Source organism: Podarcis muralis, chromosome 7 (assembly GCF_964188315.1).
Source record: "Podarcis muralis chromosome 7, rPodMur119.hap1.1, whole genome shotgun sequence".
Classification (NCBI taxonomy): domain Eukaryota; kingdom Metazoa; phylum Chordata; class Lepidosauria; order Squamata; family Lacertidae; genus Podarcis; species Podarcis muralis.
Genome location: NC_135661.1, coordinates 21107551 through 21118206, shown reverse-complemented (window position 1 = coordinate 21118206; position 10656 = coordinate 21107551). Strand labels below are relative to the sequence as shown.

Below are 10656 nucleotides of genomic sequence, written 5' to 3'. Positions count from 1 at the left end.
CCTCCTGGATGGGAATTCGGTAACTGCTTCTTCCATCTGAAAGATGAGGAGGAGGGAATTGCAAAGGTGAAGGTGGAGAATGTCAGTGTTTGTAAAAAAAAAAAAAAAAAGGAAAGGGTTCTGACCTCCCATTGTCTCCTCAGCCTGGCCCTCAGACCCTTGTCGGCACAAAAGAGTCCACAAGAATATCCTTGCAGAGTGCTTTCTGCTTTTATTCTTAAAAGTCTTTGTGCAAAAGCGACTGACCAACTGTACACACATCACCACCAGCTTTCACTAACCAACCAACCAACCCAACAACAAACTAACATTTCTCACTCTATATATACAACCTGGTGCAGACCGCTGACTCATGCTGACCCAGCTTTTTTAAGCATTAAAGAAACAGCGGCCATTTTAGCCGTGACAAAGAAGACAGGTAAGCATACGCTTCAACATCTGGATGATCCAAATTGGGATGCTTGGGTTTTTTTGGTCCCGAGCTCTTGCAGGAACCAGTTGACCAGTGTCAGAGCGCGAGACAAAAACCGAACCCCTTTTATTCTGGTGCACTGGCGCAAGCCAGCTCACTCGTGCCAGAGCGCCAAACCAAAAATAGGGACATTCCAGGATCCAATCAGAAGCCAAGAATGACATCTGTAATTCCGGGATGTCCAGCTTAAATCAGGGTATGGATAAGGTGTGAGGAAAAACCTGTGCGCAGAAAGCATATCATGTTTCTAAAACTGGATAAGGTCATCTTCAAAAGCTCCAACCAAGCGACAGGAGTTATAGTCCCACAGTTTCTGAAGGAAACCAGATTTGGGAAGCTTCACCGAAGCCACGTTCACTTTAAGCGCTGCGCTACCACTTTAAACTGTCATGGCTGCCCCCAAAGAATTCTGGGAGTTGTAATTTGGTAAAAGGTCCTGGTTGTTGTTAGGAGACCCGCTACTCCCCTCAAAGAGCTGAAATTCCCAGAGTTCCCTGGGAGGATAGGGGTTGATGGTTAAACTACTACTGGAATTGCAGCTCTCCGTAGGAGTTTTGAAGGCTAGCTGTGTTTTGGTTTGCATATTGTTTCAGAAAACACATAGCCAGTGTGGTTTGCATATAGCCAGTGTGGTTTAGTAGTTAAGAGTGTCGGGCTAGGACCAGGGTTCAAATCCCCCACTCAGCCACAAAGCTCATTGGATGTGACTTTGGGCCAGTCACTGCCTCTCAGACTACCCTACCTCACAGAAGCAGAAGAGAGAACTATGCATTGCCACCTTGAGCTCCTTGCAGTGGCGTAGCGTGGGTTGTCAGCAAGTAATTTGCGCCCCCTAACCCGTGGATTTTAGCACTCGAGTGCGAGCGCCCCCCCCCAGATGTTGCGCCCGGTGCGGTCGGCCCCCCCTGCACCCCCCACACTACGCCACTGGCTCCTTGGAGACAAAGGTGGGATATAAATGTGAAATAAAAAATGTAAGTCTAATAATAATAATAAATGTTCATAACTGCATATATAAACCACATGTCTGAAACCCCACAGAAAAAGTCCTGAAACCATTTTGTCCCTCCCAAATTGACCTCAAATATTTCTCTGCAAGGTTGAAGGAAAATGGAAAAGCTTCCCCATTGTCTTTTCGTTCACAAATCCTGTCTTAAGGGTATGTCTGTGTATGAATAGGGTGAGCTTGTGACCTGGCTCAGGAACTAAGTATTTGTCATTACAAAAGACTAGCCAGGCTCCCCAGGGTATCCAATCAAGTGACCATTAACAGGTAACCTGCCAGACAGGAGATAAACAACACACTCAGATTTCTGTTGTAGACCACCCTTTCTGTGATGTAGGTATGATGTATCTGGGGGGTGGTCTTGGACTCCAGGGCAGGCAATTTAAAATATCTCTATAAGGGCGGGCACACCTTGTTTCGGGGTCCTCCTCCTTTCCTGTGTGTGAGGGGAGCACCCTGTTGCAACAGTTCAATAAAGCTCAGGCTTACTAGCTGCTTTGCTTCTCATTATTCTCTGGTTGGCCTCTGTTATTTTCTCCGACCGATGGAGAACCTACAAAGGACTCTATAAGGGCTCTTGTGTTCCACATAAGGGAAGAAGGGCAGATTTTTGTTTATTGCAAATGCAATACATAAACAATAAAATAAATAAATGCTGCTGTTTGATTTTTGTGTCATTCATTCTCGCTCTGGACATACCTTCCTGAAGCATTCTTGACAGCGCCTCAGTCCTTGCCTTGACCTCCACCTTTTTCCTCTTGGATTTCCCCCAAATTAGAAAATAGGCCACCCCTCCCACTGCAAGAAGCAGCACGGCAGTGATGGAGATGATCAGTACCAACACTAAAAGACAGAGGAGAGAGGTCAAACATTAAAGCTGTCCAGGGGGAGGTTTTAAGGGCTCATTGCACCAGCTATTAAGCTAGGAGTTAATTCTCCAAATGCCATCTCAGAGTACCTCAGAGACTTTCCTAATTCCCCATTAAAAAAGAAAAATGGTGTGGATGATTGGAAAAGGGTAAATAGATTCCAAATTCAGTTTGGAATCATGACTTAAGTCCTGTTGTGCGGGGTTAGGCTAGATATCCCTTTGCGCCCCTTCCAACTCTTACCATTCTATGGTTCTATGGTTTCAATGGGCGCAAAGGGCCCCTAAGTACAACCTTATGCTTATCGACTCAGCCGCAAGCCTCATTTAGTTCAATGGGGATTACTTGCTGGTAATCATGGATAAATCATTGACTGCTGGTAATCATGGATAAAGGGACCCCTGACCATTAGGTCCAGTCATGACCTACTCTGGGGTTGCGGCTCTCATCTCGCTTTATTGGCCGAGGGAGCCGGCGTACAGCTTCCAGGTCAAGTGGCCAGCATGACTAAGCCGCTTCTGGCGAACCAGAGCAGCGCACGGAAACACCGTTTACCTTCCCGCTGGAGCGGTACCTATTTATCTACTTGCACTTTGACGTGCTTTCGAACTGCTAGGTTGGCAGGAGCAGGGACCGAACAACGGGAGCTCACTCCGTTGTGGGGATTCGAACCGCCAACCTTCTGATCGGCAAGCCCTAGGCTCTGTGGTTTAACCAACAGCGCCACCCACATCCTGTTTAATCATGGATACTGAGACACATTAATATGAATGACCCTAAGTTATATCCAATAACTTCAGGGCAGGTGCTCAATGCCATTCATGGCTAACTAAGATTCGTTAATTTCAATGGGTCTACTCTGAGTAGGGTATCATTGGCTATAACCCATAGTCTGGGCCCAACCCTACATGTTTTGGAATTGCTGCCTCTATTAAGTCATTTTGGGGTTAGTTTTTAAAAATGTATATTTTGCAGAATATGTGTAGATTATCTGCTTTAAGACAGGATTGAGAAAGAATGAAGTACAGGCCAGAGTGAGCCCATGGAAAAATAGAAGCAGGAGGTGCCAACATTTTTTGGTTGGGGGGTACATTTGGACTTTTGAGCAGCTCCTCTGGTCACTTCTCCCTTCACCCAAGAGACAGAAAGAAAGTGGGCACACACAAATCCTTTGGAAAAGTGAGTTGGGTGATTGGTGGAGCCAGCCGGGTTAACCTGAGCCTTGAAAAGCACATAGAGCTGAAAAAGGAAGTGGGGAAGAGCGTCGCATTTCCAACTTCCTCCTTCAGCTCTGCATCATTTTCAAGGGGGTGGGGCTCAGAGTCTTTGTGAGCACCAGGAAAAGACCTTAAGGGCACCATTGCACCTACAGACACCATGTTGGTGACCCCCCCCCCAATTGAAAGCAACGGAACAAGAGAAATTAGCAGAGGAATCAGCATTTATCCCCCTTACTCCGGCTCTCGGGTCCGAATGCTCCGGATACTCCTGGATCCATCACTTTCACACGAGTGGACGAAACAGCGCGAGTAAATGTGGGGTCCGTAGTCGACACACCACGCCCCCGTTCTGAACTAGGCTGACGTGTGACAGTCGTCACTCTTGGATCCACAGAGGAAAGTTGCGAGCAAAGAAGAAGAAGAAGACTTCAATATTTTTGGGATAATTCAGGCCCCATCTGTATTGGCATCCTGCCGGTTTTCAAAGATGCGCCCATTTGCACAGGTGTTCCCTTAATCTCATGACCCCAAGTCTCCAGTTTAATTTTCTATATTTTGTTTTAATGGGATTGCTCAATTACGTTTTTAAATGCTTATATTTTAATGCCTTCATTGGATTGTCTTGGTACCCGACCTAAGGCGCTAAGCCTTACTACTTTTAATACCTGAGGATGTGTATGTTTAAGACTACAGCAGTTAAAACAGTTACAACAAGTAAAACATGACATTAGTATTAAAACACAATATTAGAACAGTTTTAAACAACTTAAAATTATAAAAATGATTACAAAATTATCATTATTATTATTGATATAAGTTTAAATTATGGAGGTTTATGTATTAAAGTTTGTGCAATGAGCTTTTATACATGTGAAACCTATTTTGCCATTAACAAGTATATGTTTTGTTTTATAAAATAAAATGGTTATGATCTTGGGGCCAGTCACTGTCTCTCAGCCTAACCTACCTCACCAAGTTGCTGTGAGGGTGAGATGGGAGAGGATAATTCCTTATAAGAAAATGTACATAAATGTAATAAATAAATGTAAATCTGAGTATCTATCTATATATCATCTATCTATCTATCTATCTATCTATCTATCTATCTATCTATCTATCTATCTATCTGTCATCTATCCCAGTTCTGCTGACCCTACCAACATCAGCTGCCCTTAAACATGATCTTTTGCTGGACAATACTTACTCTGGCCAAGATTGACATTTCACATCCCCTCTTTTGAGAAACTGCCCACTGGGACAAGGTTTACAGACTGAAATGATAAGAAACAAAACAGTTTTTAAAAAGCAAACTAATGGCTTGTCCACACTTAATTTTGCCCTGCACTTTGCAGACACAGGGCCACACTTTAAAGCTCCAGAGCTTTCACTGCAAAAACCTGCTCTTTAAAGCTGAATCACAACAAACAAGCAATTCAGGTTTTCCGTGGATTAACGTTTCTTCCCATTCAGCTGTAAGGTGCAGGTTTTTGTGGGAAAAACTGCACAAACAAACAAGTGCTTGGCTCATGCCTGCAAAGTACAGAGGAAAGGTAAGTGTGGATAGTCCTGTTAATTATAATAGTTTAATAACTGACACTGAAATTAGAATGCCTAAATGTGTATTGGTGAAAAGGTTTAACGTGGGGACTATCCCCCATTATGAAAGCCCAGAAGAGCACTCTGAGCTCTTGCTGAGTTGATTATTAACTAACTAATTGATGTTCTTTGGTAGCTAACTTGTGAGTGTTGTAACCTTAGATCATGCGATGAAGGTATTGGGTTGCAAATCTCCATTTTGTGAGGAGTTGCCTTTGTGTCTTTTGTCTCAAGGCTCTGTGAAATAAGAACATGTGAAAGACCCTCTCTGGCTGAGAGAGAGAAAACAGCTCCAGGCTAGAAATGGATGCTGTGGGAAGAGACAGACCTCTGCTTCTAGGTCAGCTGAAATTATTTCATATTTTGTAAGATGATGAGCATGTGCTGGACAGCACAAGACATTTTTTATGTACATTTGATATTTTAATTCTGTTACGAAGAAAGTTCTGCCAGTAAAACTTATGATTCTAAGGGTCTGGAGAAAGATTTCTCCCGAAAGGAGTCAGTTCTTATGCATCCAGTCGCTTCAAACTGTGCGATATTAATATCTGCAATAAATCCCTAAGAAATAAGGCAATACTGGAGCAGGTTGGATTCGTGCTGGGCATGTCACTTCCTACTTTGGCTAGGAACAGTCAAGAAGTGGCTTCCACTAGCAATATATTTAGACAGGCCACCACCGGCCTTGGACTTCAGAAAACTCAGTACTCACTCTTTTCGCCAAAATTTCCACTGGCTGGAAAATGGCCTGGGAGGCATGTGCAGACTGTGTTGGAGGTTGTTTTACATGACTCCTTCTCCTGGAGTCCCTTGTCTGCGGAAGAAGGGGGGAAAAAATGAAGATGGAATGAGATGTGCTAGCTGAAGGTGGCTCCCCGCTCCTGTAGGCGATAAACCACTGGCCTGATCTGGTGGAAAGCAGATTTGGGGGGAAAGATGCCATAGATCAGTGGCAGCAGAAAAGAGGTCCCAGGGATCAGGATTTGGCTGAGAGCCTATGCTCAGAGCAGACAGAGCGTAAGGCACTTGCAGAGAAGGTCCCATTAGGAGTCTGGAGGGCTGATTCTGAATCTCCATTCCGGTCCCGGAAGATGTAGTGGGAATTATAGTATATGCTGGGATAGATAGACTACATGTGATGAGAGGTGCACATGAGTGTGCGAGAGGATATTGTTTGGAGAACCTCCTTACTCAGAGTGTCTTAAGGACATGTCGAGAATGTTTGTGCAGTAAGGACTCGGCCTTGAGATGGTCTGACAGAAAGTAGGCACCATTTTCTTCCCACTGAATCAGGCGTCCAGCTCTGATAATGCAGGCATGCTTTGCCTCTGAGAACCTAACCTAATTTCTATGCACGTGTAAAGCTAAGGCCCGTGAATGCCTCTATAAAAGCCTGTGTAATTTACTAGGGATGCGGGTGGCGCTATGGGTTAAACCACAGAGCCTAGGACTTGCCGATCGGAAGGTCGGTAGTTCGAATCCCCACGACGGGGTGAGCTCCCGTTGCTCGGTCCCTGCTCCTGCCAACCTAGCAGTTCGAAAGCACGTCAAAGTGCAAGTAGATAAATAGGTACTGCTCTGGTGGGAAGGTAAACGGCATTTCTGTGTGCTGCTCTGGTTCGCCAGAAGCAGCTTAGTCATGCTGGCCACATGACCTGGAAGCTATACACCGGCTCCCTCAGCCAGTAAAGCGAGATGAGCGCCGCAACCCCAGAGTCGGCCACGACTGGACCTAATGGTCAGGGGTCCCCTTTACCTCCCCGGTGTCTGCTGTTATTATGTCCAAGTAAAACTGCCTCAAACATCATAATGGTGTGTTTGTTGAAGATATCCACCACTCTTTGAAAGAAAACCCACCAGTCTAAATAATAATATGCTGTATTCCACCCCAATCTCTGAGCAGGGCGATATCCCAGGGTTCGTGTTTCCCTTTGGAATGAGGCACAGCGGAGACTGTGGTGTCTTTATGATCTATGGTTCATTTACAAGCTGAGCCTGCAGTGGAGGGGTTCGCAGCATTAACACCACAAAAGGGTCTTGTTTCTTCCAAAGCTGCAGCCTTGGATTCAAACAGAAATCAAACATTGCTCTCAGACATTGCTCTGACTCTCTCTCCAGTTTGCTGCTTTATTTCTAAGTCATGCCACTGCCCCTTTCAACTCCAAACTCTGCCCTTGATGGAGGGATTTGCCATCTCACACCAAGCCTCACCAGGAGGCTAGCCTGGCTATTCCAAGAATTAGACACCTTGATTAAATTCTAATGCTTGCTGGGATTAGAGGGGTCTAGCACCTATTTTAGCACCCCAAACTCTAATAATAATAATAATAATAATAATAATAATAATACAGTGGTGCCTCGCAAGACGAAATTAATTCGTTCCGCGAGTTTTGTCGTCTTGCCATTCTTTTCGTCTTGCGAAGCACGGTGTCGGGAAAGCTTTGGAAAAGCTTCAAAAATCACCAAAGTCTTTAAAAACCTCAAAAAAGGCTACCACACCGCGTTCTATGAGTTGCTCCTCGAAGTCAAGTCGCAACTGTATTAACGGTGTTAAGAAAAAGGAAACAAGCTTGCAAGACGTTTCCGTCTTGCGAAGCAAGCCCATAGGGAAAATCGTCTTGCGAAGCAACTCAGAAAACAAAAAACCCTTTCGTCTAGCGGGTTTTTGGCCTTGCGAGGCATTCGTCTTGCGAGGTACCACTGTAATCTGAAGTTCAGTCTGGCTTGGTGTTTGCCTTACTCTCTCTTCTGGGGCGACAGATCTGTCAATTTCATTTCCTTCCATTCCCAGTTATGCTCATTTCCCCACGTATTCTGAGGCACATTTGTGTGTGTGTGTGTGTGTGTGTGTGTGTGTGTTTGTGAACAGGACCTCACCTTTGGAGCAGGTTGTGCAACGCTTGCACCTCGATTCGGTGTAGCCCTCATTGTAGTAGCCGTGGTCGCATGGCTCACAGGTTGAGTCAGTAGACACCGTGCAACGTTTTGCCAACTCTTTTCCTAAACAGAAGAAAAAGGGGCGCTGAGAAAAAGGGGCGAAGGGCAGGGACACACACTGGTGAAACAATCCCCAAACGTTTCAAATATAGCTGGATGTTTAGGATTCTTGCATTGTCACCCAAACAGTCCGGAACAACGTGGAATCACAAAAAGTGGGCCTGAAAAATATAGTATACACCTCAAAAGCCAGGGTGAAGAGGTGTGTCTTCAGCATTCAGTGGAAGCTGTGTGGTGAAGACACCAGGCGCACCTCCATGAGGAGGGAGTTTCACAACTGAGGGGCCACCACAGAGAAGGCCCTCTCCTGGGCTGCTACCCTCACTGAACCTCTAAGGACAGAGGAAATACCAAGAGGGTCCCCCTCAGACCAACCCAGAAACCCAGAGGGTCTGCAGGGAAGGAAATGGTCTTTCAGTTATTTGGGGCCTGGGTCACGGAAGGCTTTAAACACCAATGTGAGCACCTTGAATTGGGCCCAGAAATGAAATGGCAGCCACTAAAGCCGTTTTAAAACAGGGGTTATCTATACAGAAAGCTAACCAGAAATCTGGCTGCTAAATTTGGGACAAATCAAAGTTTCTCAGTCTTCTTCCATTGCAGTCCCACAAAGAGTGCGTTGCAATAAATATATGAGTAACAAAATCCCGTTCCATTATAGGGTCTTCCCTCCCGTTCCCTGTAATCCAGATTATCACTATTTTTGGATTTAAGCACATGCCGGCAAATCAAGGTTGCATAGTTGGCGCTCTTATGCACGAAACCTTCTTTCTGCAACCCGCCCCCCCCCCCCCGCACTCCAATAAAAGGTTCAGAGGTTTTGCCATGAAGAAACTGATGGGGAAACACATGAAAGGCACGGGATAAATATCTGCTTGACGTAACATCTAACCACCCCACAAACAACTCGGAAGGAATTGCTCGGTAAATACCTGGCGTTGTCTAATCCAGTGGTTCCCCAGCTCTCACTGCTACTTCCCACCCATGGAAAAATGGCTACAGGTCTTGCTGGACCACTCCCTCTTTCCCTTCTCCTTCTGCACCAATTGCAGTGCACTGTGCTAGACGCTGTATCATTTCTCATTATATTTTTGCTGCATCAAATACATCTCTTAGATGTTGAATCTGATTGTACAGTGGTACCTCAGGTTAAGTGCTTAATTCGTTCCGGAGCTCTGTACTTAACCTGAAACTGTTCTTAACCTGAAGCACCACTTTAGCTAATGGGGCCTCCTTCTGCCGCCAGAGCCTGATTTCTGTTCTCATCCTGAAGCAAAGTTCTTAACCTGAAGCACTATTTCTGGGTTAGCGGAGTCTGTAACCTGAAGCATATGTAACCTGAGGTACCACTGTATTGCAACTTGAATTCCAATAGACTTCAGACCATAATGCAAGAAGAGAAATGAAAGAAGCAATAACAACACAGTTTAAAAAATCAATGGGGATCTTTTACGCGACGGGTGTGTCACCTCCTCCTTCAACCGCAAATCCACAGATGCGGTGCGAATCCCCTGAGTGAGGCATGGGTGGCCAGAAGACCAAAGTTTGGGAACCTCTGGTCTAATCTCCCCGCAAACAAATCAGGATGGGTGCTCAATAAACAAGTCTGAAAGCAACCTTCCTCTCTCTCTCTCTCTCTCTCTCTCTCTCTCTCTCTCTCTCTCTCTCACACACACACACACACACTTTGCCATTTAACCTCAACTGGAGAATCTGTGGTCCGCCAGGTGTTGCCTTGAACCAAGCTGGCTGGGGGATAATGAACATTGCAGCCCAACATCTGGGGAGCCACAGATTACCTGCCCCTGTTGTGTTTCGGAGTCCTTTTTGCTAACTAACATTCTGGTCCGTATGGCTCCTCCAAATGCCAGACATCCCTGGATGATGTTGGATCGCACAACCCATCTTCCCCATCCGTTGGGCCAAACTGGTTGGGGGTTGATGCGAGAGAGTTGGGGTCCAACAGCATCCACCTGACTTTGGCAACCACCTGACGCCCTACCTTCAGAGTTAAGATTACCTGCTGGACATTTCCTGCAGCACTTCGAGTTCCAAAGCGGGTATTCATTCTGGGCACACTTTAAGCCCCCCACGGTTTGCATGGGCAAAATGAAGATCAAGAGCAGAGCGAGTCCCAGGCTGTATTTCATGGCCAGCTTCAGCGTGGCTGTGCCAGGTGCTGTCTTCATCGAAGCAGAGCAGGAAGAGAAAAGCATGCAGACTCTGGAGGCTGACTGGCAAATTTCAGCCTTGAACCAGAGGGAAGTTCCCAGCAGAAGACCTTTGTTGCTGGGTTTTTCTTTCTAAATGGAGACCAAAATCCATTTCCTCTTTCTGAGTCAGCTCACACTCATTCCGTTTATTTGAGCAAATTGTAGTGATCAGCATTTCTTCTCTCTCACCAGCTTAAATTACTGTAGTTTGTTTTCAACCAGCGGTGCCTGGTGTGCGTTGCGACAGGTCGGGAGCCCAACAGTAGGGGGAGCCAGAGCCAAG

At 45.7% G+C, this 10656-nt stretch overlaps 1 protein-coding gene across 1 annotated transcript; it reads right to left on the bottom strand.

The window, feature by feature from the left end:
- Positions 1-4767: 4767 nt before the first annotated feature.
- Positions 4768-10385, bottom strand: TNFRSF4 (TNF receptor superfamily member 4). Its single transcript, XM_077930952.1, has 4 exons — positions 10181-10385; positions 8041-8163; positions 5876-5977; positions 4768-4838 (listed from the first exon to the last, which is right to left on the bottom strand). Exons 1-4 carry the CDS (start codon positions 10374-10376, stop codon positions 4768-4770), a joined length of 492 nt encoding a protein of 163 aa, XP_077787078.1. The 5' UTR covers positions 10377-10385.
- Positions 10386-10656: the final 271 nt, after the last annotated feature.

Coding starts and splice junctions, on each gene's coding strand:
- TNFRSF4 (XM_077930952.1), bottom strand. CDS start 10,376: ATGCTTTTCTCTTCCTGCTCTGCTTCGATGAAGACAGCACCTGGCACA. Junction 8,164..10,180: donor CTGCAGGAAATGTCCAGCAG/GTAATCTTAACT, acceptor TCTTCTGTTTAG/GAAAAGAGTTGGCAAAACGT. Junction 4,839..5,875: donor TGGAAATTTTGGCGAAAAGA/GTGAGTACTGAG, acceptor TTATCATTTCAG/TCTGTAAACCTTGTCCCAGT.